The sequence below is a fragment of the Trichoderma atroviride genome, chromosome 7, assembly GCF_020647795.1.
Source record: "Trichoderma atroviride chromosome 7, complete sequence".
Taxonomy (NCBI): Eukaryota; Fungi; Ascomycota; class Sordariomycetes; order Hypocreales; family Hypocreaceae; genus Trichoderma; species Trichoderma atroviride.
Genome location: NC_089406.1, coordinates 2055468 through 2070625, shown reverse-complemented (window position 1 = coordinate 2070625; position 15158 = coordinate 2055468). Strand labels below are relative to the sequence as shown.

At 52.0% G+C, this 15158-nt stretch overlaps 10 protein-coding genes across 10 annotated transcripts; 5 read left to right on the top strand and 5 right to left on the bottom strand.

Moving 5' to 3' along the window:
* Positions 1-418: 418 nt before the first annotated feature.
* On the top strand, positions 419-1636 carry TrAtP1_012692 (uncharacterized protein). Its single transcript, XM_014088450.2, has 3 exons — positions 419-659; positions 715-765; positions 861-1636. The coding sequence occupies exons 1-3, from the start codon at positions 592-594 to the stop codon at positions 1447-1449; spliced, it is 708 nt and encodes a 235-aa protein (XP_013943925.1). The 5' UTR covers positions 419-591; the 3' UTR covers positions 1450-1636.
* Positions 1637-2160: 524 nt separating this feature from the next.
* On the top strand, positions 2161-3367 carry TrAtP1_012691 (uncharacterized protein; the record flags this gene model as incomplete). Its single annotated transcript, XM_014088449.1, has 3 exons — positions 2161-2524; positions 2591-2932; positions 2988-3367. The coding sequence occupies 3 exons, from the start codon at positions 2161-2163 to the stop codon at positions 3365-3367; spliced, it is 1086 nt and encodes a 361-aa protein (XP_013943924.1).
* A 10-nt stretch (positions 3368-3377) lies between these two features.
* On the bottom strand, positions 3378-5764 carry TrAtP1_012690 (uncharacterized protein). Its single transcript, XM_014088448.2, has one exon. It carries the CDS (start codon positions 5669-5671, stop codon positions 3689-3691), a length of 1983 nt encoding a protein of 660 aa, XP_013943923.1. The 5' UTR covers positions 5672-5764; the 3' UTR covers positions 3378-3688.
* Positions 5765-6075: 311 nt separating this feature from the next.
* TrAtP1_012689 (uncharacterized protein) lies at positions 6076-6663 on the top strand (the record flags this gene model as incomplete). Its single annotated transcript, XM_014088337.2, has 1 exon — positions 6076-6663. The coding sequence occupies one exon, from the start codon at positions 6076-6078 to the stop codon at positions 6661-6663; it is 588 nt and encodes a 195-aa protein (XP_013943812.2).
* A 136-nt stretch (positions 6664-6799) lies between these two features.
* On the top strand, positions 6800-7321 carry TrAtP1_012688 (uncharacterized protein; the record flags this gene model as incomplete). Its single annotated transcript, XM_066115641.1, has 1 exon — positions 6800-7321. One exon carries the CDS (start codon positions 6800-6802, stop codon positions 7319-7321), a length of 522 nt encoding a protein of 173 aa, XP_065971740.1.
* Positions 7322-7597: 276 nt separating this feature from the next.
* TrAtP1_012687 (uncharacterized protein) lies at positions 7598-8699 on the bottom strand (the record flags this gene model as incomplete). Its single annotated transcript, XM_066115640.1, has 3 exons — positions 7598-7792; positions 7847-8482; positions 8550-8699. 3 exons carry the CDS (start codon positions 8697-8699, stop codon positions 7598-7600), a joined length of 981 nt encoding a protein of 326 aa, XP_065971739.1.
* A 445-nt stretch (positions 8700-9144) lies between these two features.
* On the bottom strand, positions 9145-10709 carry TrAtP1_012686 (uncharacterized protein). The gene has a single exon (XM_014088900.2). The coding sequence runs from the start codon at positions 10647-10649 to the stop codon at positions 9246-9248; it is 1404 nt and encodes a 467-aa protein (XP_013944375.1). The 5' UTR covers positions 10650-10709; the 3' UTR covers positions 9145-9245.
* An 848-nt stretch (positions 10710-11557) lies between these two features.
* TrAtP1_012685 (uncharacterized protein) lies at positions 11558-12124 on the bottom strand (the record flags this gene model as incomplete). Its single annotated transcript, XM_066115639.1, has 3 exons — positions 11558-11690; positions 11815-11839; positions 11998-12124. 3 exons carry the CDS (start codon positions 12122-12124, stop codon positions 11558-11560), a joined length of 285 nt encoding a protein of 94 aa, XP_065971738.1.
* Positions 12125-12484: 360 nt separating this feature from the next.
* Positions 12485-15092, top strand: TrAtP1_012683 (uncharacterized protein). Its single transcript, XM_014088447.2, has 4 exons — positions 12485-13395; positions 13483-13618; positions 13727-14262; positions 14326-15092. Exons 1-4 carry the CDS (start codon positions 13332-13334, stop codon positions 14880-14882), a joined length of 1293 nt encoding a protein of 430 aa, XP_013943922.2. The 5' UTR covers positions 12485-13331; the 3' UTR covers positions 14883-15092.
* On the bottom strand, positions 12867-13235 carry TrAtP1_012684 (uncharacterized protein; the record flags this gene model as incomplete). Its single annotated transcript, XM_066115638.1, has 1 exon — positions 12867-13235. The coding sequence occupies one exon, from the start codon at positions 13233-13235 to the stop codon at positions 12867-12869; it is 369 nt and encodes a 122-aa protein (XP_065971737.1).
* Positions 15093-15158: the final 66 nt, after the last annotated feature.

Sequence of the window (15158 nt, the reverse complement as noted above, 5' to 3'; positions counted from 1 at the left end):
CCCATATCTATGGAAATTTCCATTGGGCGCTTCAGCGTGGCGCTCTTAGTACGGCAAATTTTCTTTCTAGCCTAGATCTCATAGTAAAACAGGGTCACCATGAGCTCAAGGCTCCTAATACGCGCATACATCGCCGTTGACTTATGTAAGGCCAGTTTTTACGCTGGCATCAGAGACTTAACATGTCCTCCCAAGTAACTTGAGAACTATTGCACTGCGATTTCTCAGTATTTGCGCAGTGCCTCTTCATTTACTCTTAAAAAAGTATTTTAGTAGGTGGCTTTTGATGATAAATTGGTCTTTGGTTTCCCATATTCAGTATTCAATCTAATATGTAGGCTCTGCGGCGGGCCCACCTGGTTCGGTGAGCCTCTGCGATTTTTTTTTTTTTTTACTTTGGCTGCTTTCAGTTTGCGGGTCCTGGGCGGCTCCAAGAAGCTGCACATCTCAGAGCTAAAGCCGACGGACTCGGGTCGTATCGAGTGCCACTGCATTTTGCACCCTGTGTCAGCGATAGTCTTTCTCCCATATACCTTCTCGAATCCTGGTCTTGCGCGTATTACCACCCGAATATCCATACACGCTCTGGCCATGGCACCACCCGCAGCGAAAAAGCGGCTTGTCCATCACCTTGACACGCCCTTCTCTACGTCTTCATGGTACGTTACGGCAGCCGCGAGTCTACTATGGGGTTTTAACCAGCAGGACTTATAGGCCCGAGATATCGATTGATAACCAGGACTCCATCTTGGAACTCCTCTGCAGGTGAGCTCGTCTATTAACCTTTTCATCGTGACGCAAAGAGGAGAGCGTTACGTTCACTCAGAAAAGGTAAATTGACTAACTGAAGGGCATTAAAGCCTCCTGAGCCCCATCGGACAGCACCGTAGGAGTCATGTCAAACCTTCCAAAGGAAAGCGAGCTACCAAAAGGGAAAAGAAGATGGCCACGAAGTTAGACGGGCCGGCAAAAGCGGCCAAATTACCCACGCCACGAAGTTTAGAACTCAGTGAAAGTGTAGATATTGGCTTCAACTCAATCGCCAAAAACCTTGGATCCCTATCAAAGCCATCCGAAGTGGCAAATCCCTCTCCCAAAGACTATTCTATGGTCTTTGTCGCCAGAGGCAGCCAGTCACCAGCTTTCAACCACCATTTTCCGCAAATGGTTGCCGCCGCGTCTCGAAATTTGCCGGAAAAGGAGAAGATACGGCTCGTAGGCTTCTCAAAACCGTGCTCTGAGAGGATAGGTAACACACTGGGTATTCCAAGAGTCTCGTCGATTGCCATCTCTCGGCATACCCCGGGGGCTGAGGCACTCTTGGCCGTCGTCGAGAATCTTGTGGCGCCGGTCGATTCACCTTGGCTCAGCGAAGTGCCCAGCACCGAGTACAAGACAACCCAAATAGCCTCTGTGGAAACAACTATTGGAGCAAAACGCGTGAAATAACACAGAGTGGGAGTTTTTTTCTAAGCAAGCTTGTCCGCGGCTTGCTTTGGCATCAGCGAGGTTGATATTCTGTGACGAGCGGCGCTGATATATCGAGTTTAGAGACTCGCTTTTTGTATATAATTTTATAACCCAGCACTGCTGATTAATTATCACTAGTAAAAAATCCAAGATAGGCGAACACGGTAATTTTGTATCAATATCTCTACTTACTGTGTCTATAAGCTGGGAGTCACTGTTAGCTTGGTGTTTGCTATATCCTCGTCTGAATACGCCCGTCTAGTATCATGTTATTACACACCCCACGCATCTGAATTTGCATGGCACCGTCGGGTCTGACGTGTTGCACAAAGTGGCTCTGCAGGGTTGCTGCAGATACTCCAGATGGGTCCTTGATGCAGGTGTTCAAGGCGCATTCACTGCTTTTATCCTGATGCGCATAGAGAAATTGCCCGTGCATATCAACACCTGCTGCCAGTTGCCAAATTCACTTCTCTACACGCACACAAGCGGCGGCTGTCACGCCTTCCGCGCTGCCGCCAGTCACTTGCTTCCGTCTCTTCTTCTTCACTTTTCCAACACTATTCGCATTCACATTCACATCCACATTTCCTGATTCTTCCTCTTTGCAGCACTGCAGATGCGACAGCAGTGGATTTTGACGCTGGATTTGCTCCTAATTCCACCCGTTTTGAACTTTCCTCCGGCACAATGAGCGGATACAACGATCCGGAGATGATGAAGGCGGCCATCGAGCTTGCCCAGAGCTTTTCAAGAGCAAAGGGAGGTGGGAAGAATAGAGCTGGAGGCGGTGGCCTAGGGGGCAGAAAAGAGTATTTTGAACCGTATCAACCAAGACAGCAGAGTCGGTATGGCCAAGACGCAGCACCGCCGCGCCAAAACTTCACGCCCTCTGTGCCTCCACTTCGCCCTTTGGCTCCGCCTCCAAGCAGGCGAAATTACGGTGCTTCTGGAGACTTTGCGACTGGAAGAGCTGAATGCCGTCCCGTCATCGGTAATTTGGGCAGAGATTTCTTGATCTCCTCTGGTGCCAAGGCTGAATCTGATCAACCAAGTAAGCTGGCTCGGCTAGACAGCTATCAATGCATGGAATACTACAGTTGCTGACTCTTCTCTTTAGAGGATCAGAAAGTTGCTGGAAAACCCGTCCCCGTCGCTGCCCAAGAATCTCAGAAAAACTCTTTAGCCGGCAAGAACAGCAATAGAGGAACAGCGAAGCCTGAGCCTTTGTCCACTCCACCACGATCCTCTGGCAATGGCCAGTTGGAGAATATCCTTGATGCTTTCTACGCCATACTAGACAAAAAGCCGACTATTGGCCAAGAGATTGACACATTGACCGAGGCGTTATCCAAGGCAGACCTAAACGATCCAGGAACGCCCACTCTTGACACTCCACCTGTCAAAGAAAACGTCAAATCTAGCAGCCGTCAATGTACCTGCCGGGAGCTCGATGGACAAGGTAAGCTTTTAGCACGAATGTACTTTAATTAAGTAAATGAGCTAATATGTGCTAGGGAAACATGGAAAAACGTGCCCTCGTCATACGGCACAAGAGAAGAAGGCCAAGGAAGCTGATGAAGCGCGAAATAGTGGTGAGATGAAAGCAAGCGACGCAAAGATCAACAATGCAAAGGTCACCGATGTGAAGGCCAACGACACCAAAGCTGGTCCCCAGAGTCCGGAGGTTGACGTTGACGGTGACATTGACGTTGGCGTTGACGTTGAGCCAAGCAGTGGCCCTGCTTATACGCATTCACGCAAACTCTCTCCTGTTGCCCCAGTCTTTGTGCCAAGGCGTAACCAAGATCTAGGACAGGCTATGGATACAAATGGAGAGGATAGTTCCTCCATGAAAAAGTCAATAAAGGGGCTATCGGGTTCGATGTGGGCATAATGACGACTATAGAAGCTTTTGCTACTTCAGCTATTTTGTGGTATTAGGCATGAGGAAGCGCAAGGACGTCAATGCTCTATGGATAAGATTATCCATAATCATTTTGGGTCGGCATGATACGCGAATCGAATTACTATAGGTTTTGATGATCGCTTTATGACGATTTGCCAGAGCGAGCTCAGAGAGGAGCGTAATAATTTCAGCGGTCTATTGTCTCGGCATTTATTGCCACTGCGGTGCAGTCATGCAGATTATATACCCAATTGCTCATCTAAATCAACGCTTTTCTTTCTCATCTCCCCACTATACATTGAATTAAAATTATGAGGGCAAAGTCTTTACTAGCAGCTTCGCCCCTTCTCTAACCTTGGGCGAAAAATGCTTCTTCAGAAGCTCACCCTCCCACACTGTCGCGGCAAACGGATTGCTACCCTCGACCGTGTCACTGAGCGAATTGTGCTTTCCATCACCCTTGCGCTCCTCTGTATTCCACAAACTGGCAATCTTCTTACCGTGGGTGTGCGCCATGTCGTTGAGCAGGCCTAGTGTAGCCTGGCAGGACTTGTCGGGGAGCTGTAGAGCGGCCGTCATGAGCTGCTTGGTGAAGGCGGCGAGCTTCAGGGGCGGCACGGAGCGGATGTTCCAGGCGGGCAGCAGGATGGCGGTTAGGGAGCGGAGGAGCAGGACGGTGGTTGTCTGGACGTTGATCTTGGAGGTGGTGGATGTGGTGTTGGCCATCTTTGTGAGTTCGAGATCCGGGTGGACGGAGAGGTTGAGGAGGGAGGTGAAGAGGTGGGTTGTGAAGTAGGTGAGGTCGAGATGGAGGTTGTTGCGAGAGTTGTGGGCGTCTTGGCCTTCGAGGAGGGCAAAGGCCGTGACGGTGCAGAGGAGGGCCTCACGCGTCAGGTTTCGCATGGAGACGCTGTCGTCGTCCTCGTTTTGAGCAGCGAGATCGGCGTCGGCGTCGTCGTCGCTGTGGCGGATCAAGTCCTTGAGTGCCTCGAGCAGGTCGCCGAAGAAGTCCTGGTTGATCAGATGGGCGTACTTGGCTAGGCCCTCGAGGACGGCTCCCATGAGATGAGGGGCGCGCATCTTCAGGATGCGAAAGTAGGTTGCGAAGACGAGCTTTAGCGTCTCGGACTGCATCTTGTCTCGCTCCTCGTGGTCGACCATGGCGTCTGCGGCGGCCATATCCTTCTCGAGAGACTTTTGCTCCTTCTTGGCCTTTCGCTCTCTCTTGGAGCGGTATTCCCACTTCTTCTTCTTGAAGGTGGTGGTTCGCTCCACTGCGTCTTGTGAGGCTTTGCCGGCGAACTCGGAGAGGAGGCGGAGGCTGAGGAAGAGGTTGACGACGCTCTCGTCCACTTCGTACTCCCGAGCCTTCATCATTTTTGATAGCAGTGAAACAGCCTCCATTGTTGGCTTGCCGTCTTCATCATCGCGGAACAGCGTCTCTAGCGCTTTAAGGCACTTGACGGAGCTGCCATCAATCTTCTTCCTGCTCAGCTTGTTCACCAAGATGCGCAAAAGGTCGGAACGGAAGTTGAAGTGCGGAACCGCAGCTATCAGGGTGCAGGCACATGTGATGGCAATGCCCGCAACGCTTTGTCTTCCCTTTACGGGGTTTGTGTCCAGCTTGGCGCACCGGGCCAGCTCCTTTACGTAGTTTTGATAGCCAAGCACCAAGGCCTGTTCATATTGCCGCAGCGTGCGCACATCCTTGGAGACCTTTTCCGCTGGGTCGTTTTCGCTAGCAGGTCTGATACGGTATCCGGGGATGATGTCTTTGTAAACCGACATCTGCGTCATGAGAGCCAGCATCTGGATGGCCGGGATCTGCGACTCGCCAATGGCAGCAATGGTCTTGAGCGAGCCAACATGTTCCTCGGGGTCCTCGCTGAGTGATGTGGCCAGCTTTGCCAGCTCTTCCTGTGCCTCTCGTATCTGCTGGGCCTCGGAGACGGTGGGCGCCTCCTCTTGCACCTCTTCCTCGACCTCTGACTCGATGTCGTCCTCTCGGCCCTCGAGCCATTCCGTGTCGCTCTCGACGGATACCAGGTCCTCCTCCTTCTCGAGCTCGCGGAGGATCTCTAATCGGCCGTCGGCCGTCTTGATTGGCAGCTTTGTGCTCTCCTTGTCGGCCTTCTTGCTCTTGCGGCGGCGAGATGCGTAATCGTCTTCGAGGTCCCAGTTTGACGCCTGCTTGAAGAAGTCTTTCTGGACCTTCCTGGATGCCGTGGCTTGCGCCTCGTCGTCCGAGGAGTCGTGGGCCAATTTTCTCCTTTTGGTGCCGTTGATCGCCATTGTCGCTTTGTGATGTCCCAGATTTGGGAGAGATTGACCGAGGCGAGGGGGAAAAGTCGGATTTGGATTTGATACACGATGCGGGCGCGGCTTCATCTGCGAGCGATAAGACAATCTTCAAAACTTTTTTTCAAGTTTATTTCTGTTCATCTAGACGCCCCAGACGTGAGTTTAGAGCTTTTTGACCCATATTAATGAGAACTGTGTCCAATTACACAATGTGGATAAACCCTTTATCTAATCAAAGTCTTATCAAAGTACCGTGGACGCAGTAAAAAATTCCCAGTACCCGCTAAAATTTTCTAACAACTGGTTCTGCCAATGCGACCCTCTGTCTTGAATTTTACAACCCGCCATTCTCCCAGCCAAACCTCGCGATATTCGACAACCGAAGCGCAGTCACGATGGGGTTCTCAAAACCCCCTGTCCAGTCGCTCAAAATTGCCAACAAGCAGAAGCGCAAAGAGCTGTTTGTCGCCCACAAGAGAGCATCCGGCAAAGAACGCCACGAGGAGCGACACCGTCGCAGAAAAGAAGAGAGCCGGAACCCAGAGCTCAAGGCGGCCCGTCTTACGAAAAATGTGCCGCGAACCTTGGAGCATAAGCGAGTTTGGGATGATGTAGATGATGACAGCCTCGGCGCCGTGGTCGATCTTGAGCAATTGAAGAAGAGACGCATGGAGCAGGTCGAGGCTGAAGAGCGAGCGGCCGTTGAGGCGGCGGAGAAGATGGACGAGGACGAGGGTGACGATAATGACAGTATGCTGGATTCGGACGAGGAGGAGGATGAGGAAGCGCGAGAGGCTAGATTGGAGAGACAGCGAGAGAAGAGAGCCCAGAGAGTTCCCAGCATTGCTCCCTCAACAACAAGCACGAATCTCGACCTCACGCCGACGTCGCTGGCTCTCAAGTTCCCCTCGCTCTTCACCGACGAACCTCCCCCCCGAACCAAAGATCCTCGTCACCACCTCTCTCAACTCCACCCTCCATGACGAGGCGCACATCCTCACCACTCTCTTCCCCAACAGCAACTACGTCCCGCGATCATCCCACCGCTACGGCCACAAATACTCTCTCCGCGAAATCTGCAAATTCTCCGCCGAACGAGGCTACACTGCCGTTATTCTCATGAAGGAGGACCAGAAGAAGCCCACGGGTCTTTCTGTCGTGCATCTCCCCAAGGGACCGACATTCCACTTTTCAATCTCCAACTGGATCGAGGGCAAGAAGCTTCCCGGCCACGGTAACCCTACGAACCATTACCCGGAGCTGCTGTTGAACAACTTCAAGACGCCGCTGGGTCTCCTTGCGGCAAAGCTCTTCCAGACAATGTTCCCGCCTCGACCAGAATTTGAGGGCCGGCAGGTCACCGCATTGCACAACCAGCGAGATTACATCTTTGTAAGGCGTTTCAGATACGTGTTCCGTGATAAGCGTGCGACGGAGAAGAGCGTCGTTGATGCGGAGGGCAACCCGCTCAAGGGTGTTGAAGCTATCCGAGCGGGATTGCAGGAGCTGGGTCCGCGGTTTACGTTGAAGCTGAGACGTGTAGACAAGGGAGTTGGACGAGCGGGAAGTGAGGGTGATGATGCCATTCAGTGGGAGTGGAAGTCCAAGATGGAGAAGGATCGGAAGCGTTTCAATCTGTAAACTCACTTTTATCACTGAAGCGGCGTTATCTGTAATCTTTTATGTCTCTTTACGTTACAGTTGTCTATACACTTGGATGCTTACAAGAGTTTTCTCGTTGATAGATTCATCTAATAACAAATCATTTGCCCGCAATGACCTCGATATCACATTTTCGCTGTGGCTGCGACTCTACATCCAGCACTTTTCTGCATCTTGTGCTTCAACATGATGAATGAGTACCTAATATGTTAGCTTTGTTGGATATAAGCCTGTCCTCTAGGTTAGTTGCGGTACTTACATGGCGATCCCTGTTATCGCAACAACAACTCCAAGCGCCGACCTATCGCTAATTGGACGGCCAGACAAGATCCATCCCAGCCCTACGATGGTGCAGGTCTTGATGTGGCCGACAACTGTACTGGAAACGGGGCCGGTCTGTGCCACTATAAAGAATTGAGAGATGTTGACGAGTGAAGCAAACACCATTGACTGGAAATGTTAGTTCAAATTCATAAGCACAAACAGAAAGAGTAAGGAGCATACTGAAATGACAAGCATCTCCTTGTTCAAGGAAGATGGTATATGCGCTGGTACAAGAAATTGATCAAAAAAGGGAATGGAGAAGAGGAGGAGAAGACAAGCCATTGGTGCTTGGACGTAGAGCAGCTGCATGCTGTTCATGTTGAGCTTTCTATGGTAGGCGGCAATCCAGACTGTATACAGAGACGATGCAAAGATGCCGGTGAAGGCGAATATAATTCCCAAGGTAGAAGTGGTTTTGATAGTTTGATTGTCTGTTGGGATAGAATCGTAGTACGTGACCATGCCTACTCCCAGACAAGCTGGTATCAACGAGAGCATGGCGCCTTTCGGAAGCACTTCGTGATACAAGGTGAAATTCATGATGGCAACCGTTGGTGTAAGCAGTATTCGAGCTATCTGGTAGAACGTGACCGTGGAGTAGGCTAACGACAGGTTTGGAAGAATGACGTTGAAGCACATTGCCGTAGCCAGGGGCATGATGTGCCAGACGAGGGCCGGACGAGGCACGAAGACGCCAATTGGTGATCGAGACAGTATGAAAAGCGTGAACCAGGTCATGAGGAAATGCATGGCGGCGAAGGTGAGCTGGCACTGCTTCCATCGGGGTTCCGAAAAGATGGCCTTGTTGGTGAAGACCTGTAGACGATGCTGTTAGTAGAGTCCCAAAGATGCCTTCTTTTGAGGGATGACTTGCTATGCCGACTGTGGCCAGGGTGTTGACGACCATCCAAGCGATGGATTGGAATGGGCTGTAGGTAGATTTGGACTCGGTTGGTGCATCTTGAGGCGTGAGGAGTCCCGGGGAAGGGCTTCCAGGCCCTTCTTGATCTCTTGACTTTTCGAGGTCGTGCATTTCTGCGATGTGTGGTGTCAGCTGCTAATCGTGATGTAGCTGGAAGATGCTGGAGATGTGAGGCCGAATGCGAAGGGTTTGGAATGAGAGATTTGCTGAATTTATAATGTCTTTTCTCTTGGTAGAAGTTTTGAGTAAAATCGTTTCTGCCAGGAGTAGAAGAATTCGCTGCAGCGTAGTTCGTCATCGCTGAAGATGGAGCGCACCTGCCACTTGACCGCCGTGACAAAGCACAAAAGGTTAACTTTTACGGCGCCTTTTGATATTTTTTAATGAAGAGCATGCTGAATTATGGTAGCGGTTAATGAAATTCTCTTTATGCGTGCATTTCAAGAAAAGGGTGTGGGAATTTACTGTTGTTAGTGCCCTGCCATGATTTTACAACATAACTTTTACAAATTTACAAATTCAATAGTCAAACTTCTCTTTATTCATTTATTTTAACGAGTGTATCTGATAGCTATCCAATGCTCAAGGAGTGTGTTAATCCATTATAGATCCCCTCCTTCTTGACCAAAGCCAGTAATAGGCATGATATGCCCAATACTACATCGCTGGTTCTTGTTTATACGCATATGCCAATGCTCCGCGGATTGGCAAGTTCTTCTTTGCATTCTCAGGAATGGCTTCCGTCACGAAAGCGAGATTGACACCCGGTCGGAAAAGTAAGCAGTGCGTAGAGCCACCATGATGGAACGTGCCAATCTCCTCTCCCTTTTCGACCGTCGCGGGCAGGTTCTTGCCGCTGAACTTTTCCGAAATGTCGCAGGACGAGACGTCGGCCATGCCAATGTAGATTGCCGCCATGAGGCCAATTGGCTCTGGGGCCTGGATGTAGAAGATGGCTCGCGTGGCAATGTGGCTGATGTAGCCCTGGGCAAGATCAGGAGCAGCCCGATCAGGGCCTTCGGGCGCACTGAAGCCGGTGATGGTAGGCTCTGAGAAGTAAGTGCCGTCAACAATCTCCGTGTGGATGACCTTGCCAGAGACGGGCGAGTTCCATCGGTGGTAAGAGGTGGCGCTCAAAAAGGCCTGGTACACGGTGCCGCCAACAAACTGGTCTGCGTTTTTATGCCCGTGGAGCATCTCTTTTACAGAGTACGCTTGGCCTTTGAGCCAGAAGGAATCATACTCTTGGACATTTGATTGGAGGGCAAAGGGCTTGGACTCGCACGAGTTGGCCACCCACTGTGGTTGGTCTTTGAAGGCAACCGGGCGGAGCTGGTCCATGTTTTTGAACTCGCGGATGAAGAAGCTGTCCCAAGACTTGAAGCCCCAGTGCTTGGGGTCTCCCACGGGATCACACTTGAAGATTTGCTCAAAAGTCAGCTCTTCGCCGACGACGTTGGTGTCGTTTTGGATGTGCACAAGAGACTCTTGGCTGAGCCATCCATCAGGGGCTTTGGTGATGACATATTGGGACTTGTCAGTCATCAAAACCTCCTGTTTCCAGGTGTCGAGGATGACCTTGAGTTTTGCATTGACCTCTGCCTTGAGGAAGAAGGCGTATCCGCTGCCTGTGCCCATGGGCCAGTCCAAGATGGCGTTGAATGGAAACCCAATCAAGCCGACGTCGTATTCGAGCTTCTTCCACGACGGGGCCTTGTGGTTCATGACAAACTCAAACACTTCGAGCATTTCCTTGTAGCTTTCAATCTGCTTGTTCCCAACAGGGTCTTCATTGTAGGGTGCCTTGTCGGGGACTTCGTCAAACATGGCCTGGGCCAGCATTCGAAGCTCAGCAGTGCTCTCAATGAGATCTTTGAGATCCTGGATGGGCTCGCTCAGCATCAGCTTGCCGCGTGGACCAGATGCCCTGTGCTTCTTGACCTCGTCCATGAGATCACGCAGATAACTGACGACAAGATTGGGGTCCCTGGGCAGCCAGCCGCCTACCCGATGGGGCCTTTGGTGGCGACGGACAGGGAGAGGCACCAAAGTGGTTGTCATGATGATTGATGGTTGATGATGGGTATACCTGAAGTTGGTGACTTGTAAAGGAAGGATTTCTTTGCTAACTACTTGGTAGTAAAATGGATTAAGTTTTCAAGCCCGAGATCGATATCTATTCCGAGTATTTATAGACAAACAGCCTGCCCGGTCCAGAAACGACTCGCCCAGTCTGAGTGATGTAAGACTCGACTTCTCTTCCCCTCTCCTCTTTCACCGATGCAGTGAGTTGCATGTATCATCAGACATTCAGTCGTCATCTCCCCGCACCAATTGTCGTCCTCACAGACAAAAAGCCCAACAATCGCCCAATCCTTTATGCACGTTGCAGCGGAAGAGGCTCGTCCCGGGCAAGCGATTGGCGTGTTTGCCCGGTGTGCTATTGAGTAACGACGCCTCTGACGCATCTCATGTATGTCTCAACGATTTGACTGGCTGCTAGATATGCTGGACGGGCAGTCATGTCGCAGATGCTGAGCGGGGGGAGGGGCTGATTGTTTGCCCACGATAATTGCTCTGCACATGCATTACTATATACGCCGTGCGCCCAATATATTGAGCTGCACATCTCGGTCAAGGGCCAAGAATGTAACATCACTAAGGCCGGGCTGCAGGCGGCAGGGCAGAGATATGCCAATCATCGCGTAATATTCTCCGGCGACGGCAGCCGAGTCCAAGCAAGCAGCTGCATTGGCCATTGGCTTGGCGCTTTTCATGGCTTGACTACATGGATTTTCAGCAGCTGAGCTGTGCACAAGTTTCAGAATATTTCACCCGATAGAGCAGACGCATACAAGCTGTAGCCGTCGTGGCTGCAGGCCGTCCAATGGATGAGTCGAGTGCCCGCATTCCTGGCCTTACAAGCATGCTGTGATCCCACCATGTTCACAGTCTGCGGCACGCCAGATCTATGAAGGAGATGTCTGAGGCGTTGTACGTGTATCATGAAAGCAAGATTGAGTCCAGCCCGGTGCGACCAGGACCCCGATGAGGATCGCTCTGACATGTGCCGCGGGGCCAGGATCTCTGCTTCTTCTGCTCCTGTTAAATAAGTGAGGATCAGCAAATTAGATACACCCAATTTGCGTTTCAAACAAGAGAAACATGTTTCCTTGTATGGAACAGCCCCACTGGATTATTGCCCACGAAAGAGCCTAGCACATACTCGTAGTTATCAGTGAGGTCGTAACCTGACCAGGTCCAGTATACGAATTTTCCCTGATACGATCCAATAGTCAAATTGCTTAAAAATGCTTAATCCCCTCGGGCCAGGGCCGGGATCCAGTCCTAAGCTGGCAGCCGCGCCAATACAAGTACACGCTTGACACGATCAGGCAAATGAGGTTACTTCTGGTGTGGTGCCGGCCAATTTGCACCTCCTGTCGATCCACGGCGGCCACACGCTTGCGTCGTTTCGGCAGCTTTGCCCATGGGAGGATCCGTGGCCTAGCACCGGCCTGGGCCTCGAGCTCCATAATCACGGCATCTGCCAGTCCAGCGCTGCGAGTAATCAATGCAGGCTCTTGGTGATTATGCTTTGGTGCCTATGGGCAAAAAAGAGCGCTTGTGGATGACGTACTCAGGCACAGATTGGAGAGTGGCAAGGTACCCGGCAGAGTCTTTTGCCTTGTGGGAACCGCAGCCGGGGGCGTTTATGCGCGTCGCTACCTGCCCTGTACTCGCAAGCACACGTCGTTGTGTGCTGCAATGCCGGTATCTCTCAAGTACTCAGCGACGGGGCTGGCCAAGAAAGGCATCCGCGCCATGCCCGTTGCAGACAAGGCGCTGGTGAGACGTTCCCACCCCATATCGCAATTAAAAACAAAAAACAGCCAAATCAATCACGAGCAGAGCTGGATCGTCTGCAAAGAGTGGATTCGGCCAGTGCTAGCAGCAGCGACGAGGCCGATGCGCTGCTCGAGTCGTTGAAACGAGGTTGACGGGCCGGAACCCCAGATGGAACAAACCCTCTCCTGCGGATGCGCCGTCATCACCGCTGCCACCGCCGCTTGTCTGCTCAGTCGCTGCAGCCGTCCAGAGGGGCAGATCCGATCCGATCCTCGCACGAAGCGCCGAGATTGAGACTCGCCACGGACCGAGCAGTCGGCGCCTTGTCCGGCAGCGAGAGCGCTGTAGTAAACACGAGAAGCCTTGCCAACGCTGCGAGCGCTGCGACGAGCTGAGCGTCAGCCAATTTCGAGGCTGGCAGACGTAGCGCTACATTGCCCGCGGCTCACGGAACAAAACCTGGCAAAGGCGAGTGACGTTTGGGGCCTGCGCAATATAAACCGCCGCTGGCGCCTGCCCGTTTGGAGCCAGCGATCGCTTCTGCTTGGATCGACACCGTCCACCATTCTGCGCAAACCCAGCCCGAGGAAACCGCAGCCCGTCGTGATATGAAACGGCTGCTCCAAGGCCTACACCCGAGCCTCTGCCGCTGCTTCTCCCACTCGCCGTCGCCAATGTCGTCGCCAGCGTCGCCGGCAGCCTCGTATCCTGCCTCTGCGGCGTCTTCTTACTATTCGTCGTCGCCCTCGTCGTCGCACTCTTCAGACGCAGCGCCCTCGTCGCCTCCGTCACCCTCATCACCCTTGCAGCGGCACGCCTGCAGCCAAAATCCATCGCCCAGCCGAGCAACGCCGGCTGTGAATATGAATTCCACGAGAACCCCCCGAGTCACTCATGGCCTCTGCTGCGCTTCAGAAGCCTGGCTGGAGACCCACGGTCAAGACCGCCGTGGCCAACGGTATGCACGCACCTCCCAACTGGCAAAAAACCGGCCTCTCACTTGTCCTCGCCCAAGATGGGGAAGCTGACCCGTGATGGTGATTAGGCGCCATGAATGGCCATCGCAGCTACTTTCAGGAACCTGACATCTGGCAGCAGGCGCCTGTTCTCACGGGCACCACCCAGTTCGAGCCTCGTGAAGGCGTCAGGAATATCATGATTACAGGTGGAGCGGGCTTCATGTAAGTTTTTAACGGCGTATCGCTCGTCTGCCAGCCCACGTTGCGGCTCCCCAGTGCCACACCTGCCGCCCTGCATATGCATGACTAACTGTTGCCGTCATTCCAAAGTGCTTCCTGGGTTGTTCGCCATCTCACCTTGACATACCCTCACGCTTACAACATTGTATCGTTTGATAAGCTCGATTACTGCTCTGCTCTGAACAACACCAGAGCCCTCAATGACAAGCGCAACTTTACTTTTTACCACGGCGACTTGACAAATCCCTCCGAAGTCCTCGACTGCATGCAACGCTATCACATTGACACCGTGATGCACTTTGCAGCTCAGTCGCATGTGGATTTGAGCTTTGGCAACTCTTATAGCTTCACTCACGCAAATGTCTATGGCACGCACGTTCTTTTGGAGAGCGCCAAGAAGGCCTGCGTTAAACGATTCATCCACGTGTCGACAGACGAAGTCTATGGCGAAGTGGGCCACGGCGAAGATGAGCTGCAGGAAACCAGCATCCTTGCCCCAACCAACCCCTACGCTGCAAGCAAAGCAGCGGCCGAAATGATGGTCCACTCCTATCACAAGAGCTTCAAACTACCCACCATTATTGTGCGCAGCAATAATGTCTATGGCCCGCATCAGTACCCCGAGAGTAAGTTTTGTTCATGTCACGGCAATCAGATCGGCTCCAGATGATGTCTAATTCTGTCTCTAGAAATTATCCCCAAATTCATCTGCTTACTCAATCGCAAGCGCCCTGTCGTCTTACATGGCGACGGCAGCCCCACTCGGCGATATCTCTTCGCTGCTGATGCTGCAGATGCCTTTGATACAATACTTCACAAAGGCCAGGTTGGCCATGTGTACAATGTTGGTTCCACCGACGAAATCTCCAACCTCGAATTATGCGGCAAAATCCTCTCGGCCATGGATATTGCCCACGATACTCCAGAGCAGTTTCGAAAATGGGTCAAGTACACCCATGATCGACCGTTCAATGATTGTCGGTATGCTGTTGACGGCTCAAAGCTGCGAAACTTGGGATGGGATCAGAAGACGACGTTTGAGGAGGGGCTGCAGATGACAGTGGACTGGTACCGGCGATTTGGCGAGCAATGGTGGGGAGACATTAGCCATGTTCTCACTCCATTTCCCATTGTTAGCGAAGGAGAGGTGGTGCCGGATGTCGAGCATTTTGTCAAAGATGACCCTCCAACGCCTGTCGAGGCTTATACGACGAATGGCAATGGCGTATCCCAAAAGGCCAGCTGATTTCCCAACGTTGCCTATCGAGCGACATTCATACCGCCCCGCGTACGGTTACTAATTTTGATTCAAGGGTTGGACGTGTTGACTATTTTGACTGATGTGACTTAGGATGGGATGGAGTTTACGGATATCACGAGCATAAGAGAGGCGCACATAGCACCCACAGCAGATATTATACCAAGTTAGAGGAATTTAAATAAACAGACATAGACAGCTAACCTTGTGGTCATTATGCGTTTAATATGTCTGTACACCCGTCTTGGCTACGTTAAGCCAGCA